General features: G+C 40.2%; 1 protein-coding gene across 1 annotated transcript in view; it reads left to right on the forward strand.

Moving 5' to 3' along the window:
- Positions 1-4353: 4353 nt before the first annotated feature.
- The window catches only part of LOC133987665 (sterile alpha motif domain-containing protein 10-like), a 33461-nt gene continuing 12998 nt past the window's right edge, over positions 4354-24816 (forward strand). Inside the window, exons 1-4 of the mRNA XM_062427109.1 lie at positions 4354-4476; positions 5899-6013; positions 13177-13361; positions 24140-24308. Coding sequence (XP_062283093.1) covers positions 4354-4476; positions 5899-6013; positions 13177-13361; positions 24140-24308 — 592 coding nt within the window. The remainder of the gene's footprint in view (positions 4477-5898; positions 6014-13176; positions 13362-24139; positions 24309-24816) is intronic.

Consider the following 24816-nt stretch of genomic DNA (forward strand, 5'->3'; position numbering starts at 1 on the left):
GCTATTTTCTGTTTGTGTGCGTCTGATTTCCTGCCTTTCAGCTCCAAATGAGAGCTGACGCTAACTCTGACTCTGATTTTCTTAATGTCACAGCCCAGAAAATGTCCCGGAGGCTGAACAGAAGAGATCCCTTTCAGCCTAAATGTAACTCACTACCTCATGTGCCCCTTTCTGACTTGCTATTAAATGATTCACTCTCAGTGATTGGAGCTTTGATGCCAGACTCTACAGATCCTATCTACAGATCCTATTTGAGACACACACAAAAAACATTTTAGTTTGATGTTCTTCTTGCATTCGAATCTCCCAAAATCAATCGAGCAAGTGTAGCTGAAGCCTAAACTTAATTTGCGCTCTTCTTCTTGGATTCCCATTTTTCTTTTTACACTAGCTTTCTTTGGATTTGCGGTTGTCTTAATCCTTACCTTTTGTCTGGTGAGAAATCTGGCTGTGACTCTGTGCACTCTGTGTAAAATAATGCTCTTTTGCCTCTCTGCACCCCTTTGACCTGATTTTGTTGAAATCCACTGAGACATGCGGCTGTTGTACCTTATCCCTAGATTAGGAGGGATTTGCCCCATGAGAGTGGGAGATAGAGGCAGAGGTAGTGGGATGTGCTTGCCTAAGTGCTGTATTGGTCATAAAGCTGTAGGACTAAAAGACAGAAAAAACAGCCATGTTTTTTTGACTCCACACAAGCACCTGGAGCAATATAAGACTTTTGAAGATCTTGACAGTAGCTTTAAGAAATAAACAGTCATCATTTTGTCACAGTCCTAGAATATAGCGCCCCAAAAACATCTATTCTCTCTTTTTCCACTTCATTTGGTTTTGTCTTGTTCTTAAGTCTGGTTGTGTTGCTTTTACAGAATTTGACCCAGAAATAGTTGTTACATTGAGCTAGGAATGACAGACGTTAAATTGGAAGCAAGACCAAACTATTGTTGCAGGAGGCAGACGAGGTTACAAGGCTGTCAGTCAGAGTTAGTGGGGGCGGGCTCTAAGCTGTCATCCCAGCATTTCGGTCTCGCCCTACATATCAGGTCACTGGTGCTCTGCAGGCTTTGGATCTTGGCAGGAGCGAACACACACACACACACACACACACACACACACACACACACACACACACACACACACACACACACACACACACACTCAGACACAGACTTCTACACACAAAGCTCAAGCAACATATATGCATGCCACACCGACTGTGGCACATAGAAAGATTTTCAGCTGGGAATCAAAACTGACACAAGTCACATATTAAGTTTGCAAGAAACTCTGTGTCTTCAATAGATGGAGGAAAATCTTTTCAAAATGGATAACCAATGATGAAACAGATTTTCTTAAACTTTTATAACTGTTAGAGAGGTTTTCATAATGCGTGACAGCAGTGAAAAGCACTGTCACTGCACTGGGAGATCTGGGGTGGGATGGGCTTGAGGTGCACTTAATTTGACTGAAAGTGAAATAATTAGCTCTTCTCTCTTGTCCTCCCTCATCTAAAGTGAAAATGGCCCAGAATCAGCCAACGCATTGATATGAGTAGATGTAATGGCACAGTGTGTGTGTGTGTGAGAGAGAGAGAGAGCGATAGAAAGAGAAAAAAAGAGAAAATGGGATTGCTCATGCATGTGCTATTAATGCCCCATTGTTAACGTGATGTGTCTGCGGAATAATTGGAGTGTGTTTAAGTTTGTGTGTGTGTCTGTACATGTGTGTGATTGTCTGTGATGTCCTGAGTAGCTGGGTGATAATAAGGAAATGATTCGGTGGAGTGCAAGAGAGAGAGAGAGCGAGAGAGAGAGAGGAGGAGGAATGAGAGCTGGCTTGGCATTGCAATGTTGGAAGAGAATTACTGAAAAAGTGGTGACACACACCATGAGAGGTTGCAGTGTCAGCCTTAACAAGCACACACAGGCCGATAAATGCACACACAAAAACACTGAGGTTGATTAATTGGTGTCTCTGTAAGAAGAGCCTAGGGCAGTCTCTACTTCATAGTTCTGTCTACGGAACATCTGGTGTCATTTAGAAGTCAACATTAGGTGAGTTATCAGAGAGCTGATAACTTGACATTGATGGGGTTCTGTGATGTATTTCCCACAGAAAACTGATAAGGAAAATGTATTTCTAAATCACCTAATTACTAATGACTTACTTATTAATGACTTTAACTGTAACAATTTGAGTTTTTTAAATTTGATTTGAGATTTACTTTTGTAGCTTTGGATGGTGCAGTTAGTAATAAGTGAGAATCTTGTGTGATCAGATTCACTGAGAAAGAGGCACTGAAATATTTATTAGATGCTGATTCTATTTAGAATAAGATATAAATGTTAATTGTGTGTTTTTGGTGTGTTTTGAATCAATCTTGGAAAGGGCCAACAACTAAAAAATATTTTCATTATTGATGAATCTTTGAAGGGTTTTTTGAGTCGATAAAAATGTGAAATTGTGGAACATAACCATGACAATTTCTAAAGACCCCACCTTTAAATTGCTGTTTTAAAAAAAAACAAACAGATCATAGTGCAAAAACAAGGTATATTCAATATTTCAGTGATTTACAGCTGAGAAAAGCAACAAATTGAGAAGCTGTGACCAGCAATTATTTTCTCGGCAACAATTTTTTTTCTTGATATGTGACTCAATTAAAATAAAAAAAAATTAATTTGGTACCAAGATAATTCTTGATTAATTTGATGCTGTTCAAATGAGAGCAGGATGACTGTAAGGCCAGGATGACAAAACATTGTTAGAACCAGTAGATTTTAAGAAATATGCTTATTCACATTTTTGCAAAGTTAGATGAAAATTGAATAGATGATCTTATTTTAGCATTAAGGAAAATAGTTCCAGCATATAACTGTTAAACTAGGGCTGGGCAATATATCAATATATATCGATATCGTGATATGAGACTAAATATTGTCTTAGATTTAGGATATCGTAATATCGTGATATGTCATCAGTGTTGTCTTTACTGTAAAAATGTAATTTTCTTAACTTACCAGACTGTTCTAGCTGTTCTGTTATTTACCTTTTACCCACTTTGTCATTATAACCACATTACCGATGATTATTTATCAAACATTTCATTGTGTAAATATTTTGTGAAAGCATCAAGAGTCATCTCTACATTATCGTTGCAATATCGATATCGAGGTATTTGGTCAAATATATTGTGATACTTGATTTTGTCCATATCGCCCAGCCCTATGTTAAACCATAACTTGTTTCAGTATTTTGGTGTCTGTACAGATGAAATAAACAAGACATAATGTGTCAAATATTGAGCGATGGACGTGCTGGTAGGGTTAAGGGACCAGTATACTCCACCAGCAGGACTTGTCAGATGATTGAATAGCTTTCGAATCTAAGTCAATATTTCAGTCAATTTAGTCAGTTTAGGTGTACAATCAAGTCCAGATTAGACTTTTTGAAAGCGTACGCTGCTATCCCCATATTTAAATTTTTTATTGTCTCTTGCCTTTCTCTATGATGGACAACTTTTCACCCCACCTTTGACTTTTGCCCTCTAACATGTTATTATTATTATTATTATTATTATTATTATTATTATTATTATTATTATTATTATTATTATTTTTTTTTTTATTATTATTATTATTATTATTATTATTATTATTTTCTAGCATGACCCGAAAGGTTAGGTAAAAGATTTTTATTTTTATCTTTCAACACAGCCAGACTAGCTGTTTCCACCTTCCTTCAGTCTTTCTGCTGAATTAAGTGAGTCCCCTGCTGGCTCTTGCTTCACATACAGACAATGGTACAGATCATCTCATCTAATTCTTGGCAAGATAGAAAAAAATAGTCTATTTCCCAAAATGTGGAACTTTTAAGGTAAAAAAGTAAATAAGTAGTGAGGCAGGGTAAGAAAAAGAGGATGAATGTGTGTGTGTGTGTGTGTGTGTGTGTGTGTGTGTGTGTGTGTGTGTGTGTGTGTGTGTGTGTGTGTGTGTGTGTGTGTGTGTGTGTACAGAGTAAAGGATTTGAGGGAAAGGGAAGTAGCTAGGTTCCCTTGGGATCTCTCGGCCCGGACGAGAAGCTCCTGCCGGGACTTTATGTGTACTGATGTGTGTATTTGTCTGCGTGTGTGCATAAGTTCTACAAAGAGCTTTGATTCTCTTCCCTGTTTCATCCCAAACTGCCCGCTTTGTACCAGCTGCTGTCTGCTATGTAACCTGACAGCACAGCCTCAGGAAACCATGCGAGTGAGCAAAAGCGAGTGTGCGTGTGTGGAGGAGAAGTAATTGGCATGTCCATCTGACTGAAAGGCCCAAGCGAAGTGGCAGTGTGGAGTGGAGTGGAGCTGATAACATGGCAATTAAGCTGGGCGAGACAAGACCCCCAATCAGCACAGCATGTTGTGGAGACCCACAGAGACAGATGGGGTTGCAGAGAGTGGATGCAGAGACAAGGAGAATGGGCGAGTGCCCCCAGGTGTGAGCTAATTTGTCTCGCTGTTAGACTGAAAAACAAGGAAGCTCCTGAAGGGCTTGTTGCAAACATGGCTGACTGTATTGTGCACCCATACCATTCACTGTCCCACTAAAGACACCTGCTGCTGCCACCGCTGCTGAGAAAATCATGTTGCATCTTTTTCAAGCTAAAACCGCACACTTAAAAAGGAATTAGAGCGCTGGCAAAGTTGACATCTTCTGTTGCTTGTTGAAATCGTCTTTGCAACGTGTGTGAGAGGAAATAGAGTAGTGTTATTTGATCTCTCTGTTTGATCGTTTTTGCCAGTGGTGGTGCTGCAATTCTCGACTCACCTCTCTCAGCAGTATTGCCTAAGCCTTCCTGTGCGGTGCCCTGCCACAACCTTTGCATCTTCTACCCACCTTTCTTCCTCTTTCTTTCTCTCTGTTGCCTCCCCTCAGGGAAAGATTATAAGCAGCCTCCTGGATCAAATCACACGGGAGCACAACAAACTTTAAGAACTTCAAAGCTCTGAGTTATATTTCAGTTGGCTGACAGAAGTAGTACCACCACCACCACCACCACCTGCTCCACTCCTACACTCCTACCACCGCTGCTGCTGAGTTGCTGTTTCTGATCATTCATGCTGTTTACGAATCTACAAACTAACTCCTTGTCTGCTATTTTCTTGCTGTCTCCATCTATCTTAGCTTCAAATTCATTGGCGCACCCCCCCCCCCCCCCCCCCCCCCCACCCCCCCCCACCCCCCTCTCTATCCTGTACTCTCTTTTCCCTCGCTCTGTTTACCTCTCAGCTTCTGTGGAGTATTAACTTTTATCTTTTTTTTTTCCACCAGCCCTCTGCCCACATCTATAAGCCTATTTCCTCCTCTTTTTCATTCCTCTTTATCTTCCTTTATCCCCTCATCCTGGTCTCTTTGTGTGGAAGCACGGATGGTGTGTAGAGCAGATTATCAACTAACGGTCATTTATTCACTTCATTGTTTGCAAACCCTTTGGTGCTCAATAACCTTTGTGTTTGTTTGTGCGAGTGAGTGTTTGTGTGTGTGTGTGTGTGTGTGTGTGTGTGTGTGTGTTTGTGTATACATGTGTATTATTGACCAGTTGTTATTTTTTCCACGCTACATTGCTCAGACATTTTTACTCTAATATGTCACAGAGGTCTATAAACATTGACATACATGAGCAAAGTAGAGTACTTGTGTCGCAGTCATGGCTTAAGGACACTCAATAAAGTATTGAGTGCTGAACCCCTCCATATTCCGTTCTCTCACTGAGCCACAGTGTGAGTGCACTGCATTGATTTACAGACCACATGTGGCAGTCACAATGAACTAAGCTCTCATCACTGTTGGCTGGTTTGTGCATGTATGAGTGTGATGTTGTACCCAGACTCTTCTGGGTTCAGTTTAACCTCTGCAGATGGCGGCCAGCTACTTATGGACAAAGAGATATCATGTGAGAGCTGGTTTCTGTATGGTCAGCCCACAGAGTGTGGTGGATCCCTGCCGGACGGCCTTGCAGGCTATCACTGAAGGTATTTGTGTTGTGAAGTCAATGAACTAGCATACCACATTTTGCATTTGATAAACGGTGTCCTTGATTCAAGTTCAGGAGGAAAAAGAAACAGAATAGTAAAAATGTGTCTGATTGGTTGAATCACTTTAGAGTTCATTAGCAGACCATCTGGCTTATGGCTCTTGGTTCCAAATGATTTGCTTGAATTGCACTTCAAATGAAAAGTTTTGCAATTTGATATTAAAATGCCTGCAGACATTATTTTTGTTGTAACCTGCTAAATTACTTATATCTTGCTGTAATTCTGCATGTGCCGTTATCAGGGTTGTGATGGTAAGTCAAGATGGAAATGGAGTATTTCAGAGCTTTAATATTTTGTACACAAACATCCGTTAATCCACTCAGACAGAACACTTTACCACTCAGGGGAACAGCTGTAAACAAACACTAAATATTTAACAAGCCAATCTTGTCTAAGCTGAGAAGTTACTGTATGTGCTTCTGTTCATTTTATTTCCCTTTCATTTGGGATTCTTTCCAGTAGAATACAGAAGAGGACGGTTTTCATGACAGACAAACTGTGAAGACATTTTAGATCACAGAGTACATTTAGATTTGAAAGCTAGAGAATAATCTTATTCTTATGTGACAGCTATAATGACAGTAATTCAGAAGAACACAATGGTGCCATTCTCTCACTTTTACCACTCTGAAACATTTGTAATCTTGAATTGTGAATCTGCAAGTGTAAGTGTAAAATTTTGGATGGGATCTTTAGTGTGATCAGTTAAACATTTGACCTTTCACAGTACTAAATTGTCCAACCAATCAGATCAAATACAATTTAGCCTAACCTTTAGATTGCCTGCTCGTGGATAGTACTACTATGAGATTTACAACTGTTTAAACATGCACAAAGTTATATGCTTTCTGCTTGACCTTTTCAATATAATTTTGCACATTTCATATTCTATCCAATTTGATTCCATCTGAGTCTAAGCTAGGCAAATTTAGATGGATTTGTCAAAGTTTTTCATGACTTGTGAATGATAACAGTCTAGTGGCTGTGTGGACAGATTAATCATCAGATTACCCCACCAGTTTGGCTGATATATCGAATGATAATTCAATAAGTCATAAACAAGATCATGCAGATTCACACAGATAGTGTTTGCCCTTGAGGATCTCCGGCACTTAATGCTTCATTAGAAAAACACTGATGCGTTATTTTTTCTTAGATCCACTATGATGATTCATTATGCAAATGCAGCTAACTGGAGTTTGTGTTGCTCTTCTGTATGTAGACGGTAGCACAGTGTCAGTAGTTGGATTACATGATATAAGTGCAGTAGCTTGTAGCAGTGTTATCTAAATCCCTAATTCTCTAATATTTAGCTTCTTTCAAATCTTGGGAAAATACAGAAGGGGATTGAGTTGCATTACATGTGGAGATATTGCTTTCCTTAGAGACTCCCTCCAAACACTGTTTTCAAACACAGAGTCATCTCATTGAAATAATAAATTGTATCTGACATGTTTTTTTCCAACAAAAATGTTCTGTTACCTTGTTAAAAATCCTTAAAATGACCTCTCCCTCTCCTGAGTCAATGATTCATCATTCAATCAATGACACAACGTATCTCCGAATTTTGCACTTACATCAATCTGCACAGTGAAGCTCAATCATCTAACTGAAAGAACAAGAAGAAGAACATGTTTTTGACTGGAGGCTGACATTTAAGTGTTTTGCTGAAAGATCTCATAAAGAGAAACATTACATATACATGCACATTTGTATTCCAGTCTTAGCTTAGTTTTTACTTATATATTAATCTAGATATAATGTACATGGAACATGAGAAATCTGGTTGTTCAAATCCTTATATACATAATCATAACCATAAACAGGACTCGTTTTCTGTACCAACAGAGTCACAACAGTTGAGATTGAGCACACTTTTGTTTTTGACTGTCTGACTTCTGCTGCATTTACCACTTTACTTGATTTAGTTTTGAAATAAAGAATGATCTTTCTTTGACAGTGTAGACAGACAGCATTAAATGCAGACACCTGAATGCTGACAGCATTAAAGAAGTAAGAGTTTCACTTTCATTTCAGTTTGTATAGCCATTGTTGCATCATTTCTCATCATATTTGTGGTTTCGCTATTACTCTGTAATTTGTGTTGTTGATACAGCTTCACACATGGCAGAAAATAATCAGAAACATGTACAAAGGGTTTTGCAGTATTCTGTTTTCTATCAGAGTATCATCTGTCTATCAGGTTGCTTATACAGGTCTCTCAAACCAGAATATACACAATAAATAAGCAACATACACAAACCAAAACACTAGATAACCAGTGTACTGTTGCATATGTAAAGGCACTCATTGCTTTTATCTTTCTCCCAGTTTAATCAAGCCTGATCACACCTCACATCCTATTACTTGACCTCATCCCGTTCCTCCTTCTCCTCTCATCTGACATTCGCTCTAAATTATCGATTGTCAGTGAGATTTAATCTGTCCCGCCGTGTCATCATACAAGGGCTTGGCTGTGAAGGGGAGAAACAACAGACAATCATATGATCTCCATAAACTCATCTCCTCAGCTATTCCCTTCCTCTTTCTTCTTCATTTCCTGATGCAATTAATATTAATGCCCCGCTCTGAAGCTTAATTTTTCCGTCTATTCTCTCTTTTGTGACTTGTCATCTTGCCAATTTCTCCGTCTTTCTGTTCCTACATTTACCCTGGGCTTCATTTCTTCATCCTCTTAAAAGGGCATGACCATGTCATATGAGTTGAGATCCTTTCAGCAGGACTGGATATGACAGCCAGTGCCTGTCTGTGTGTGTGTTTTATCTAAAGTGATCTATAATTGTATGTTCTCTGATGGATAATCAATAGTTCTGTCTGTCTCTGCGTAAGTGTGGTGGGGGCCAGAGAGGGAAGAGTTAGAGAATCAAAGTCATCCTGTCCTCAATGCTGCTCGACCTACCGCTTTCCTACACTGTTTCTTCACAGCATTTTCCTAAAGAGAGAAAGCCAAGTTTGGCCTGGCTGGTATTTTCAGACCAGCCTGTGTTCTCTGCTCAGGGTGCAGATGGGACTTGTGACTAGCAGAATCATAACGGAAATGCCAACTCCACCTGTGTTACGCTGTGCATTTCAAGCCATAATTGCCCTGCAGTTTGAATCCAGAATTCAGCCTCCATCCACATGGCTGCATATGCAGACTCTCTGAAGCTTTATTCAGATCCACTGGCCCAAATGAAAGCAGACAGGGATTATACAGATGTGTGGATGTGCAAGTCCTCGTGCTGGCATTGCAAGTCACACTCACGTATGCATGAGCATGCCGGCATTTGCTAACACACACATTCATAGGCACAGATTTAGTTGGCATTTCTGTCGTCCGTGTTCTAATGAGAGTCGGTGTGTTGTTATCTTCAATCAGCCTGCGTTGTGGATGTCCATTGTTTACTCCTATTTTCCTATCTGCGTGTTCCCATGACACTGATAGTTTGTGAAAGGTAAACCTCAGCCCCAGCCTCTGCAACAATGTCTCATGTCAGAGTGGATAATAGACTGCAATGCATCATGGGGAAAAAACCTGGGGTCCTGGGTTTTATATTTATTATTGAAACTGCAACCAGATCCCCCCTGTGCTCTTTGAATACGGAGTAATTTCATGGCTCCTTCCTGGGTTAAGACCAGGTCTGTTGGAGCGGTAGAGTTGTAAATAGCCCCTTGCTTTTCCCCTCTCCCCATACCAACAAATCTGGATCATTGGTAGGTGTATTAAACATACAGGGAGTTGGTAGTATTGCTCTGTTGGATGCTATATTTAGGACTGAGGTTTAAGGCGTTATACAGGCATGAAATCACTTCATGATGAAGTTTCACCCCCTTGCAGATTACAGGCGAATGAGGATGACAGTGATTTCTTTCTTTCTTTCGTGTTTCATATAAAACTTGGACGGCAAATAGAAATTTTATCTTTGAGTTGAATAAGAGGTGCTTGGTAGGGAGTGAGCTGATGCCAATATCATGCTGCTGAAAAACACCACCGCACCCTCCCTGTGATGCTTGAAATAAGGTGGATTAGCCAGACCACTTGCCTCTTCCTTCATGTGAAAGGATGAGGTGAACACACACACACACACACACACACACTGAAGCACTCTGAAGTTGGTGCCAAGGTTATGCAAAAATTAAACTCCTATAAAAAAGCCCACACAGCAAAATAGTCCACACAGACTGGGTGCCGTACCTAACAGCTTAATTACCTTTTCAAAAGGGAATACCTCTGAGATTTAGCAGCCACTCTGTACAGCAGATATGCTGCTCAGTCAAGAGGAGGTGATATGAGGTTACACTTCACTGGGCTGAGTCGTATTGACCTACCTACCCTCTGAACAGTCACACGCACACAAAACACCTGTCTGACACTTTGCCCTTGATTTTGGCATGTCTGTACCTCAAGCAGTTCTTTCCCTCTTCCCTTTTCTCTGCGTGTCAAGCTAAAGTTACAGATTTCTGAGCTTTTAAAAATGCACCACATCACTGGGCAATTTTTTTTTCATTCACTAACTGTAACTCATAATACTCATATCATGCTTTTCGCTTTTCATCCCGCCTGCTTCCATCCACCCTCCATCATCCCGCGTCTTCTCTCCCCTCCCTCAACTGGAGGTGATAAAAGTCATCGGCAAGGGCAGCGAGAGATAATACAACACCCGTTGGTGATGAATATGACAGAGGAGATTTGGTGCATGTCCAGGCTGATCAAATGCGTGTTGAGACAGACAAGGGACAGTGACAGATAACCCCTGCTGCTGAATGGTAAGGATGGTTCATTTGAAGACACTGAACTGTTATACGGCCATCCATAGCTATATCCTTTCATTCAGGCTCATTTGAAATATATTTGCACTTCTTAAACCTTTGCGACTTTTGAATATATTGTAATGTCATTGCAAAAAGACACATCTTTTAGAAAGTATGGATATTTAATGGCTTCTGGCCGATTTTAAATTCTCAGCTATATCCCAAGCCATGAGGTTAAGTTGACCAAATCCATTAAAGCTTGCAGAATGAGCGTTTTGTCTTCGTTTTATGACTGTTGGAGGTGATGAGGTCTGGTGATATGGCAGAGATTGAAATTTCAGTGGAACATGGAAGTCATGATGCTGCACTTCTTCATCTTTTAAAAGTGGTGTCTATATAGTGTAGGGTGGTGTCTGTGTAATAATTGGAAAGCTCTGTCTTTAGCACCTCGTGAAATGAAGTTGTTTCATGGTCTATTAACATGTCTCCCCGCCTCTTTGCTGAGCTCTTTTATCTTGATACAGTTTGATCAGTTTACTGTCAGTTTGCATGGATCTAGTGTTAATTTACAGCACTGCTCTTTTTCTGTCTTGCGCCCTCTCTCTTGTCTGTCTTGATTTTGTGCTTTCTCCCTTGTCTCCTTTCTATGGGATTGGCAGGTCTTTAGGGCTGCAAGGCGCTTAGCTTCCCACATTTCTTCCTCCTGTCTCCTCCTCCTCAGTCTGACTGGCAGTAATTACATAAGGGCAAGGCTCGGTTTGTCCCGACGACCCCAAAAACATGGCAGCTAGAAAGAGACAGAGAGAGGCCCTGAGGGGGAAACGAGGAAGATGCTGCTGTTTAAAAAGGTACAGAAGTAGTAACATATAAGAAGCAGGAAAGCAGGGGTGAAGCACGAGACAGAAGCAGAGAGAGAAAGCGGTATACGAAGGGAGAGAGGCACAAAAGGTTACACATCAGTGATTCCTGACAGGCATTTTTTTCTTTTCACGCCGCTCACTTGAATAGACTTCTGGGTTGAGAAAAAGTGTTCATCTGAGGAGAGAGGAAAAGAAATTAGGAAGTTATTCATGGGTGATGAAATAAGGGTTTTCTCTCAGAATGTTCTGACATTGTTCTGTTGTAAAGAGAGTTTTTTCATATTAAAAAGTAATGAATGCAACATTGAGTATGCCTTCTTCCACTTTTAACTCTTTCATCAGCAGTACTGTCTCTGTCTCATTAACTACGTTTACAGTACATAACTACATGAAACCAAGGATTTCAGATTAGGAAACCAGTTACCATAGGAAATTGGAGCTTTACATACAGTACATATACATATAGTATATATGTATTTAATCATCTGATTTTATCCTCCACAACATTTTTTGAAACACTTCCAGTATATTTGAAGTGTATCTGTACCACTATTCCTTCTTCACCACAGTGTTACGTTAACTGTCAGATGTCACGTACACACATGTAAAACTCCTGTTAAAAACCAGGTTACATTTATCAATGACATACTAAATTTCATCTTTCTCTACTTCATATTTGCACAATGTGCAAAAAATTATGAAAATGCAGAAAGCCAACCATAACCAGGTGTGTCTCTCACACACTTCATTGAGCATTTCCCTCCACGGTCTTCTTTCTGATGTCTGGCTGATGTGTGTGTAGTATTCTCTTTTATCACTTGCATTACTAATGAATTAGTGCCAAGGTAAGGGGAGCAATTCCCCTGGTAAAAATAAATCCACTGCCGCTGATGACCAACCACAGTACAGTAGCCTGTTCAACTCGATGTAAACAGCAGAAGATGCCCTGTAGCTCCAGAACTGCCCTCTGATCGTGCATTGACAACTTGTCTGCTTCACTGGCATTGTCTTGCAACTAACGCAGTCTTGAGAGGAAAGGAGGGAAGAATAGACAGAGGTTAGGAAGGAAAAACATCAAATATTCATGATGTAGGATTTAAATAATCAAGGACTAATCTAGCAGGAGAGACACAATTCCAAAAATGATGCGCTGCCTCTGAGAATATGCACTCAGTATAATTGGAGATCATATTGGAGTAGCTCTGCTGCCCACCACCATCACCAAACAGCCATCTGTTTGTACCTGTATGAGAGTCAGTACTCAAAGTGTGTAATCTGGAGTGAATGCAGCCTGTTAAGCTCTTAGAGGATTATCAATCATTTATTTTGTAGTTTTTTGGTGTTCCTGTTGCTTGGTTCATAGACAATGTGTAGGCTATGAAAACCCCTTAAACAAAGACAAAAACAAGTGAGCACTTATCTATGTTCTGCCTCTGCTAATCTCTCTCTGTTTTTGTCTGTTCCTGCTCTTCTTTTCTGGCCTCTCAGCGGCGTCCAGCTTCAGTTTTTGCCGTGCCTCCCTGGAGCACACAGTGTCTGCTGAGGAGCTGAGTTACCAGCTGCCACGCCGTGCCGGAGGCAGCAACCTGACCTGGCACGATGGCCGCGGCCAAAAAACAGCACACACACGAACGGTCAAACTACTGCAGCAGCCCGGCACAGAGGGCATCCAGGTATGAAGACATCAGTGTGGAGGAGTGTTTTGACTGCATGTGAATAACTTTCAAATTAGTTGTTGTCAAAAAATCATGCTGAAATAACATGTTTCAGGCAAGAAGGGTTCTGCTTAGAATTGGGCAGATTGGACCGTAACAAACAGAAAGCTTCTGAGGCCTTCTTGGTTTCACTGGTGAAGCAATCTACTGTGAAATGCTGTGTGCATAATCTGTCAGTGATTTTGGATTCTTGAAAAGGAACAAATTCCAGCTACTGGGCAATCGTAGGAAAAGAAAATATTGCAAATTTTTCTTCTCTTTTTTTGCCACAGTCTAAAAAGAAGGATTTTAATAATAATCACATTTGGGGTAGGTTGGGATAGGATAAGTTGGAAGGAATTCAACCACTTCCATATTTGATTATTGTTTACTTTATGAACTTTTGCCTTCATATATTTGTATCCTTGTCAACTAATCATTTACTATTACACTAATCCTATTTCCAATCAAAGCATTTTATTGGAGAGATATGAGACAAAATCAACACTCCTCATTCTGTGTAAAAATGTAAGCCACATTTTTATTTAATTTTATTCCTGCATGTAAAGATAAAACATACATTTATTCCAAGTATCTATTTGAGATATAGTAGATATAGTGACCATCTCTTAACCTGACACAACACATGGTTTGTCACACAAAACCATCTGAGAAGCTGTCCTTAGAAACTGTTTAGAAAACAGCAAAAAATACTTGGCAGGTGATTGGATGAACCATCTTTCTAGCATCATCCATCATGGGCTATCGTTTCTCGATATACCACGCTCGTAGATGCCAGTAGTTCTAGGATTCTGATTGGTCCAAAACAAGTGCATAACTTCAAGCCTGACAAGATGGATTCATGAGTGATTTTGCAAATCCAGCTGTCTTGCAACATAAACCATCTCTGGCTCTCTACACCATTCAACATTTTATGTTATTACAGAATTATAATTAATAGGATGGTTCACTTCTCTAATTTTGTATTAAATTACCTCACAGTCAAACATTTTAATGAAGTAGTTTGTACTTTTTTTTTCTAGGTAGCTTAGTTAAGAAAATATTATTTCCCTTCAGGGGAGCTTTGTAATTTGATATTGTCCTGTGTAAATTTACTGGTAGTGCATACAACTTATATTCAAAGCAGCCTTCCTAGCTGTATGAGAGACAGAGAGAGTGGTACATGAAGCTGTTCTGACATGGAGGGAAAAGCCATACGTACACTGGAACAGAGAAACTGTTCTCATCAGACAGACAAGACAGCACATTAGTGCAATAGCTACAGTGCTCCATTTCTAACTGTCAAATCTTAGAAGAAGCAGGAAGTAATTGTTTTATCTTGTACATAATGGTGTCTGGTCTCACCTGAGCCTTTGGTAGACACCACCAGAGACAAACTGGTTATGTAACAGAGGAGAGGTACGAGAACTGTTACCTCACTGCTTGTGATGTAACAGTGCTTGTCCGTACAAAGGAGCCCATACTGCATGGAAAGTGTGCTTTCTAATATAGAAATATACAATGAATACTACTTTTCCTATGTCCTATATGCCTGAAATTCTCATTTAGTTTTGAGATTTGTTTTTCAGCTCAGCATCAGCTTTAACAGAACTGACTGGTATACACAGAGGATATGAAACTCATTTCAGTGCTGATTGCTGTTGGTGAGGAATGCAGGCAGTCTGCAGGGTGGCCCAATGTCTCAGCCGTATAATGTAAGCATAGCAACCAGAGCATCATTTACTTTCACACATCGCTCTTGTGCAAAATGGAAACCCATCTGTGCAGCACCAGAGAGAGACAAAACATAGAGGAAAAAAAATCTATTTTAAGGCATTCCGCCTGTGTTTGACCTAAAACAGCATATGACACAACAGCCTCCTTTTTTGGCTCCTGCTTCCCACATGAAAGAGAGCTGATAGCCCAGTGGAGGTCATTTGTTTAGTCTTCCCATTACCTTTAAGAAAGTTTGCAACTGTGAGGCTTTAAGATGTACATATGCACTGCAAGAGTGTTCAATAATTCATAAGAGTGGCCCCTCAGCTATAATAGCTATAAAAGGCTTAATAAAAGACGAGTGGGAAGCTGTTTCTATGTGATTACACTGACTGGATAATTAAACCTCCTCTATACCATGAGAAGTAAGGCTTATCATTTCCTTGTGGCAACAAGCCTCTTTATGCATTATTCAACAAATGGGAGAGTAGTCCAGCTCTCTCTGGGGTGTGTGTGTGTGTGTGTGTGTGTGTGTGTGTGTGTGTGTGTGTGTGTGTGTGTGTGTGTGTGTGTGTGTGTGTGTGTGTGTGTGTGTGTGTGTGTGTGTGTGTGTGTGTGTGTGTGTGTGTGTGTGTGTGTGTGTGTGTGTGTGTGAAAGAGGGAGAGCTGTGTGGATTGGTGTTTGTGTGTCCAGTTCTCTCAGGAGTGATGATTAGATTATTCTCCATTACTCTGGTTGTGCACACATCATCTCTAATGAGGGAGCCAGTAAAGTGAAACACAGCTCAGCTTTCGTGTATAAGGTGGAACCTGGGGAATCTTCCTTATCTGTTTAACAAAGCTAATATAACACATTATGCACTCCACAAACTCCCATCCTGCTCACACAAACACACACACACACACACACACACACACACACACACACACACACACACACACACACACACACACACACACACACACAATATGTTGATGCAGACCAGACAGTCGGGTGAGACAAGAAATAGTGACAGCAGGTAGGGAGAACAGAAATCTTAGATTGGTGTTCTTGTTTGCACAAACCTGGCTCACCAAAGATGCTCCTAACATCAAAGTGTTTGCAGTACTGACCAACAAGGTGATTAGTCAATTAACAGTAAATTAATCTGCAACTCTTTTGATACTCATTTAATCTTTTATAAACATTTTTTGAAAAAAGTGTCAAATAGTAAAACGTGATATAATGTGGCAGCTTTTTGTTTGTTAAAACAGATGTTATATACTCATTTATGTTGTTACATTGCTGCAGGTGAACTTGTAAGCAAGCCTATTTAGTAATAGTATTTTTCCAAATAATCAGTCATTGTGTAGTTTGCACACCTTCTGTGCCATCCTTGAATTGGCTGTTGTTTGGATAGCCAGATGGGGTAGAGGGAGGGGTGTTTGTGGACAGCTCATTTTGCTGTCTGGCACACAGCTTGTGGGTGAACCTTTAGACGAGACTGGGGAATAGTTGGAATAATAGAGACACAATTTTGGGAGTAAAAGCAGCCACTATGCCCTTTTTTCCTGTATCAGGACCAAGCTTGTTGCAGAAAGTAAGGCCCTTATTCACCAATTTGACATGTGGGGTGGGCGAATGAGAAAGACCAGTCTGTGATTATTTTGCCCTCCTCATTACAAAACACAGTGGCTGACCTTCTGAGCTGACACCAACACAAAGCAGTCGAACAATGGAGAGATACCACACAAATATACTGCACAAAACCTTCTAACTGTGACCACTCCATGCCAGGAAATCAATAAGATACACATTAGATTTTTAGGATGGTTGTCTCCAGTCGAGCTCATTATTTTAGCTGCCATAGTTAATGTTGTTGTGATTGTACTGCTTGTCTGCTTTGGCAATGCTAGTCGAACAATACCATTAAAATAGTGTCAAACTCCAGTAAATGGGCACAATTGCAGTGACATCAACATTTCAGTGTGTTGCTCTGTGCCATCGCTGCACTTTATTCACCATCATGCATACAATATGTAATATCTTATGAGTATAGCTTATATTGTTATTTTGTGCCCAGATACTGACCTGTAATCTGCGTTTAGACAGTATAAGTCTATATGCATATGGTATAATGTAGGTATATTGCTGGTATATTGGTATATGAAATATTGCTGCATTCATCTGTGATTTTCTTTTCTGTGGATGACAATGTCTGTCAGTTGGTCCACTACTTAGGTCCAGATTATTTAATGGATTGGCGTACTGTACAGACATTCATATTCCCCAGAGATTGACATTTTAGTGAAATGTCTTGACAATTATTAGATTATCATGGTATTTTGTGTAGACATTGATGCACCCCTCAGGATAAATTGTAATCACTTTGGTCAATTAATTGTCCATTAATTTGTTTTATGGTCGAATACCAGCAAAACGTGAGCATGGTAACATGCTGAAGTAAGTCAGACATTATACCTCCTTAACATCAGTATGTTAACTTTGTCATTGTTAGCAACCATCACTGTGCCTCGCAAAGCCATCAGCTGTAGACTCTTGTTACACTATGTTTGGCTCTTTAATTAGAACACCATAACCTAAGTGGATTACTTTTTATATTTTCTTTTTATAGAAGTCAATATCCTAAAATTGTGTTCTGTTTGACTGATTTCGAGTTTGGCCAATTCTTATTAGTGCCACTCAGTGTGGGTAGTAGATGCTATAGTATTTTTTCAGAAAAAGCTACTGCATTGATGGTGTGTAATTTAAAACAACTTATGTTTTCCTGACAAACAACCTCTTGTTATGTAAATAATGATTGCCCTCTCTCAGACTCAGAAGGCAGAAGTAATGTGATGTCTTTATACCGCCATGAAAGAATACTCAGGGAGGAGGTCAGCTGGATTGTTGAGTGTACAAAGTGTCTGACTTTGATCCCGGAGGCGGTTGGCATCATGTCTCCTTGCAACAGTTTGTCTCTTGTAACCATGACCACAACCTAACCTTAACCAAGAAGTTTAATTTGCTTAAACTTGACCAATCTTCATAGAGGTGGCAAGTCAGAGAACACCTTCATGAATCCTTTTTGGTATCATTTTGTAAGGGACTGATAAACAACCTATTTTGCTGTAATGCTGCCAATAGGGGCACCAGATCAGAAAATGCTGAAGGCGTTATCTTGATGGCTGCTGTTGGCTGGTGTAGTGATAATGCAGTGGACAGTGGAGATTTAAAAGACACAGTGGAAAGAGAAAAATATGAGAGCTGCAGGGCAGTGAGGCAGAAATGCTTTAGCCTGCATTGTCCTTGCTCTGCCACTCAGTGATGTGTTGCTTTGTCCGAGACACATGTTTGACTCATGCTAAATAGAGAGCTTTGTGAAAATCCCATCTGGCCCTTTGTCCTCCCACTGAGAGCCCGCTCACCAGACATTTACACACTCCGAGTCCTGAGGACAGCCAAAGGCAGAGTTATACGAAGCTAACAGAGGTTGACAGTTCACGCACACTCACTCACTCACATACACACACACACTTGCTCAGGAACAGTCGAGTAGACACTCACAAATTCTCACATATAAACATTTTGAGAACCTCAAACACCCATACAGTATGTGCAGGGCTTGAGTGAGCAGTGGGATACACAAGGGTGCCACATGATGCAATAGAAACTGCCAGGGACAAAGGGGAGGATTTGGCACTACTGAGAAGAGAGGAATGAAGGATAAGATGAAATGAAAAGTTGGGGAGAGAGGCATGAGGGAGTTATGACAGATCATGTGTCAGGATCTGTCATGGTCTTTGGGATTGAAAAGGTAGATTGAGGATCTGATTCTGTTATGACAGCAAAGAAAGAGATAGATAGGTACACTAGGTGGGGAGATAGAAAGAGATGGGTGTTAGGTCAGACAGGAGAGCATACAGGGAAAATAGAAGAGGAGTGTTTAGTATCCTGCAGAGAGATGAAGTGACAGCAAGAGGAGATGCAGAGCAGAGAGGGAAAGGTAGGTGTGAGCTGCAGTACATGACAAGCATACAATATAGCCTTGATTCACTCAGTCAAATATGTACGCATGCACACACACGTTCGGATTTTGACTGCTAATTGGCATAGCATCATTGATCAATATGAGGCAGGGTCTGAATGGGCAAAGACAGAGGCAAACGTTGTACAAGAGGTGTTATCTGTCACAAAGAGTGAATTTTAAGGATTCCTCAGGCTCCCCTGACTGTGGGCTAATCCCAGATTCAGCTACAGTGAGAGACAGGGCATGCACACACACAGTAACACTGGCACTAAAATGGACAGAAAGTTGCTTGGTGCTCAGAAGTCAAGGCAAAAGAAAGATCGAAAGGAGGAAACGAGAAAGGGGGGGAGGGAGGGTGTCAGGCAGGCAGAGGATAAAATTTATGAGGAGCAAGTAGAGGGGGGGGGCGGTTAGAGACATGATAGAACAAAGTACGCAGGGAAGGACAAATAAGCTGTTCAAGGAAACAAACAGAATGATCAATAGAGAAGTACAGAGAAGAAAGTCAGCGTATGTAAGAAAGGGAAGAGGGATGTAAGGAAGCAGGAATATAGGGAATAACTAGACAGGGCATGTCGGATATATAGTGAAACCTAAAAATAAAATGATTTAGCCACCACAATTCATCTAGGGTGTTTGTGTGGATTGACATTAATATTAGTTAATACTGGCATTGTTGTGTGATCTCTACTTGCAGCCTGTATTTGACTTTCATTCATCCTGCACATCCTGAACTATATAGTATTTCCTTGCTTGTTAAAAGGTAGATGAGGAAATTGATTCCACTGTCATAATTGCATGTTAAACATCAAGCTGGAGCCTGCAGCTGGCTATCTTGGCCTTCTATTAAAAGGGGTAATGGCCTGTCAGAAGGTGACTAACAAAATCCCCCTACTAGCACCTTTAAAGCTTACAAATTAACACTCACATCGTTTAATCAGTAGAAAAATTAAAGTGTGAAAATGAGAAGTCGTGTGTTTATAGGGTTGTAAAGTTATGTGCTAGACTATTTATTGACCAGGTGCAATGAGGAGTTATAACGAGGTGTTAATTAATTAGATATAATTTTTTTTAGAGGTGCAGATGAATATTTTGTTACTTTTGAATGGTGCCAGGCTAGCTGTTTCCCCTTGTTTCCAACTTTTCATCTTTACGCTAAGCTAAGCAAAGCTAAGCTAAGCTAACTTGCTGCTGGCTGTAGCTTCAGGCTATGGATATAAAAGTGATATTGGTCCTCTCATATCTCTTTGCAAGAAAGCCAATATTTTTCAAAATGTAAATATTTTCCTTTAAAGGTAATTGTCCTTTTTCTGCTGTCTCATTTGTTTGTTTGTTTGTTTTTTCAAATTCAGCGTGTGCTTCTATTTTTTTAAAGTTTTAAATCCAGTGTGTAAGGATTGAACAATTAAATACAGTTGACTTTGGCTCACTATCCAAGCCTTTTTGGTGCTGACTGCAATGTATCAATGCATGCACCTTCCCCCTCTTTATAATCCTCCTCTCTATCTTCCGATCTTCCAACTCTCGTTAGACTTCCGCTCCATATACAGTTTTCACTTTGCCTTTATGCCTCCACTTCCCCTCAGCTCCATTTCCTCCCCTCCTCTCCTGCACATAATAAATGAGGGAGCTCCTCCCGCTGGACAGAAGTAGGTCTCAGGAGGACTGGGGGGGCTAGTAAAGGGTGAACAGGGACAACAGAGAACTGGCCAGAGGAGATACACTCTGATGGATGAGAAGAGCGAGGGAGGAAAAAGAAAGAAGGAGGGATGATGGGGAGCTATCATTCCATTTCCCTTCTGTCAGCTGCTTGATGATGAAGGCCATTACTCACGTAGAGTACCCCACTCTCCTTCTTTTTGTCTTTCTTTGTCTGTCTTTGTTCTATCCTGTCTATCAGTCTGTCATTTTTCTTTATCTTCTTTGTAGTTTATTCAGTTTTTCATGACGTACACTCTACAGTCAAATAAATGTGAGTCATGAAAGATTCAATGATTAATCATTACAACTTTATACACAAAGATCTGTATCTGTTCACCGGATTTGCGGTTGGGACTATCAAAACCTCTAAAATGATCCCTCAGTGGGTCTCAAGGACATTTTATTTGTTCTGTGGTGATTTAGTGCCCCTGTAGTGAAGCCGCTAAGGTAAGTTATTACAGATTGTCCGGTCATCTTTTTGGAAGCATATACACTATTTTTTCAAATGTATTTTCTCATAAACAGGTCCCTGGATTATAATGAACCTGCCATCCGAATCTCTAACTGTTGTATTTGATAGTGTTGATTTATGTATCAACGTTATGGGTTGTTGAGCCCGCAGGGAGAATCTGCTCTTGTTCTCCTCTTCACTCCCAAGTGCAACGCACATGGCAGTACACATGTCAGTTGATGCACACACACACACTATAGACAGAAGAAGTAGTCACAGTACAGTAGCTGAGATGTGTTGATCCATGAGGTGGCTATGATAAATCCATTGCTTCTCTGACCAGTTGAGGCACATCCACATTGAGAAACAGGACAGTGGGAGTATCAACTCTGGATGGTGCACATCAAGACATGTGCGCTGATGTGGGCTGCCCATTACTGTGTACAATCACATAATTTAAACGTAATTTTAACTTAACCCTTTTTTTTGTGTAACACAATTCCATGTAAAAATGTAACATAACTCCTGTTAAAGTGTTGTTAATAATTAAAGTCTTATTAATAAACATTTAAAAAACAAAAACATAACGTGCTGTGCTATTTTATCCTATTACCTCAACTCATCTATATCTTTTCCCACTTGAAGTATATCATCATCTACTATCATGTACTAAGAAAATAATTGAAAGTGAGATGACTTACAGTTCCCCAGCAATTACCAGCAGTTTAAATTGGATTGTTCAGCCCAAAATACTGTAAACTCACTCAAAATAAACTCACCATCCCTTAAAATGTTGAATTTTTAAAACAAATCCTAATGTTTTTTTCCATGAATCCATGCAGGTGAGAGGATTATGACCTTTGTTGTTGGTCCTGAGAGAACAAACAACAGGTTCTGTTGCCTTTGACTTGATTTAAAGATCGATTTGCCTTGTTAAATTTACTATACTTAATGATTGTCCAGGCCCCCACTCACTGCAATATTTACTTGGCCATGTCAATATGAGGATTGTAAAGGTGATATGGGACTAAATCAGCATGCTTACTGCTTCACTGCAGGCTGATGTAATGGCCATCCAAAGATAAGGGAGCATTTTTACCCTCTCTTGTCCACACTAAATCATGCAGAAGAGCGAGCATTTCCACACCTTTCCCAACTCAATCTCAATTAATGATGGGATGAGCAGTAAATTTGGGTTATTAAAATGATAACAGTGCTTCAGTGCTCCATTGAGTCTGGGTAGAAGTATGTGTGTAATTAGGAAAAGAGCAAACACACTGGAGCGGAGAAATTGAGTTGTTTTCAATTAAGGCCTACAAAGCAAAACAACCTTAGCAAGTGGACCAGCCATAACTTGATAGGGCTGATTGGTGCTTAAATTGATGGGAGATCTCATTGCAGCGGCTGGTAAATATGTAAATAGTTATGAACCTGTGTCTGTTTTAAAGTATATTGAAATGTGAAGGTGCTATGTGAGCTTGTGTTTGTGTCATTAATGAATAAGCGGCAGGGGGAACATTGTGTATTGGGCATACAAGTTGCATTTGTGTGTATGACATTTCAGCATACATAATCCCATTAAATGCAGTCAGTTATGGAGTGGAACGTTTGGCAGCAGTTCTGTGTTTTTCTGTTGAATATCAGCCAAAGCCTTTGTTGTAGAGTTGGCTCAGTCAGAGCATGAATGAATGGATTAGATATGAGAGTAAGTCACACAAGAGAAAGAGCTGAGGGGACAAGGGAGATGGTTGTGCTTTTCTGCCCATATGAACTGGTTATGACTTTATTAATGGCCATAATAATTCCCCGCACATGGCCGTGACACACAAAGAAAAGCTGGCTGTCTCAACTTTTTGGGTCAGAAGAAGGTGCTTAAAGAAAAGAGAGAGAGAGAGAGAGAGAGAGAGAGAGAGAGAGAGAGGGAGAGGGAGAGAGAGAGAGAGAGAGAGAGAGAGAGAGAGAGAGAGAGAGAGAGAGAGAGAGAGAGAGAGAGAGAGAGAGAAAGAAATTAAGTATGAGATGAGAGGAGAAGAGATGTCTTTTCAAGTAACGGAAACATAAAGATGACAGAATCACACTAATGCTGGGCTGACTGTATAATGAAGGTGCTGCTGTCAGGAAAAGTTACCCCCAGACACAGCCACCAACCACCCTGTCAGTGCCCATGCTGGGAGAAATAATACATGGAATGTAATAACTGTATCAAGATATGTTGACAAAGGGATGAATTGCCACTCTGCACATAATTAGAATAATGTAAGAGAAAATATGGTGATGCAGAGGAAATAGCGGCTTTGCATCCTTCTCTCTAAATTGGGGTTGAAAGGTGAAAAGTTTGCCCTTCAGTGCCTGCAAGCTTTTAAACCTTGTGTTCCCAGTTAATTTGGGTAACAGTTTTTGCTAATAATTTCATACGCAAATAAGAGCAGTGGTTAAAGGAAATATTTACATTTTTGGCTTAACGTAGAGTATCGGTGATAAATGAGAAATATAATACTGCAGGCCACACAATACTGTATAGACCCTTAATAAGCTGCTTTCCATTAAATGACTTTATGTGTACTCTGCACATTTTCTTTGTGATTTACTAAACTTCCAGAAGGGATTTTGCTGCAAACTGTGGCATTATGATGCATCATCTCAGCTAATTTCACATTACTGAGAAAATCCAGCATGTTGCATAATTAAGTAAGCCAGAGCAATTACAAGGTGATTATCTTCTTAAAAAGCAATAAAAAAGCAATGTTCCAACTTCTGTCGTATTACAAGTCAGAAAATTAAAAAGCAGATATCTTCATCTTGCTAATTATGTGTCTGTACATAATAGTACACGTGCTATATCAGTTAATACAAAGTTCTCTGCTTCTTGTGTGTTTCAGTTGCGACCGGGTGAAGCCTTCACTGTGTATCACACCAGTCCGACGCTTTCTAGCCTGTCCAAACCTGTGGTGCTGTGGACTCAGCAGGACGTCTGCAAGTGGCTTAAGAAACACTGTCCTCACAACTACCTGACCTATGTAGAGGCCTTCTCCCATCATGCGATTACAGGTAGTGTACAGTGCACAACACATGAAGATGCAAATATATATGAAATTGTCTAATTGGGCTTTCTTTGATGTAATTCAAATTTTAATCTTTGCAACAATTTATAGTGCACAAATGATAAAAAAATGACAAAGTCTTGAAGAAGGTGTTGCTTGACCTCTGCTCCTATTAATAAGTACAACAGTGAAGCTTCTGTGGACAAAAATATTGCAAACCAATGCCATAAAAGGCTTACCAAATCTCACGCAAGTTTTATATTTGGGTTTGTGGTTCCACAGCTTAGCTTTTTCAACTGGAAACAGGTTTACACTCAAATCTCTCCAAAGGAGATTTAAAAGTCATTCATGTGAGGTAACGAAAGGAGCGCAGCCTATTTTTGGTGAAGAAAAGAAAAGCTGCAGAAAAAATAGTGGGTTATCATGTTTCAAGTTCAAACAACACCCACTGCCACACACACAGACACATGTGCATTTATTTGTGAGCTTGCCCACACAAACGCATGCAAGTGCCT

Source organism: Scomber scombrus, chromosome 10 (genome assembly GCF_963691925.1).
Source record: "Scomber scombrus chromosome 10, fScoSco1.1, whole genome shotgun sequence".
Classification (NCBI taxonomy): domain Eukaryota; kingdom Metazoa; phylum Chordata; class Actinopteri; order Scombriformes; family Scombridae; genus Scomber; species Scomber scombrus.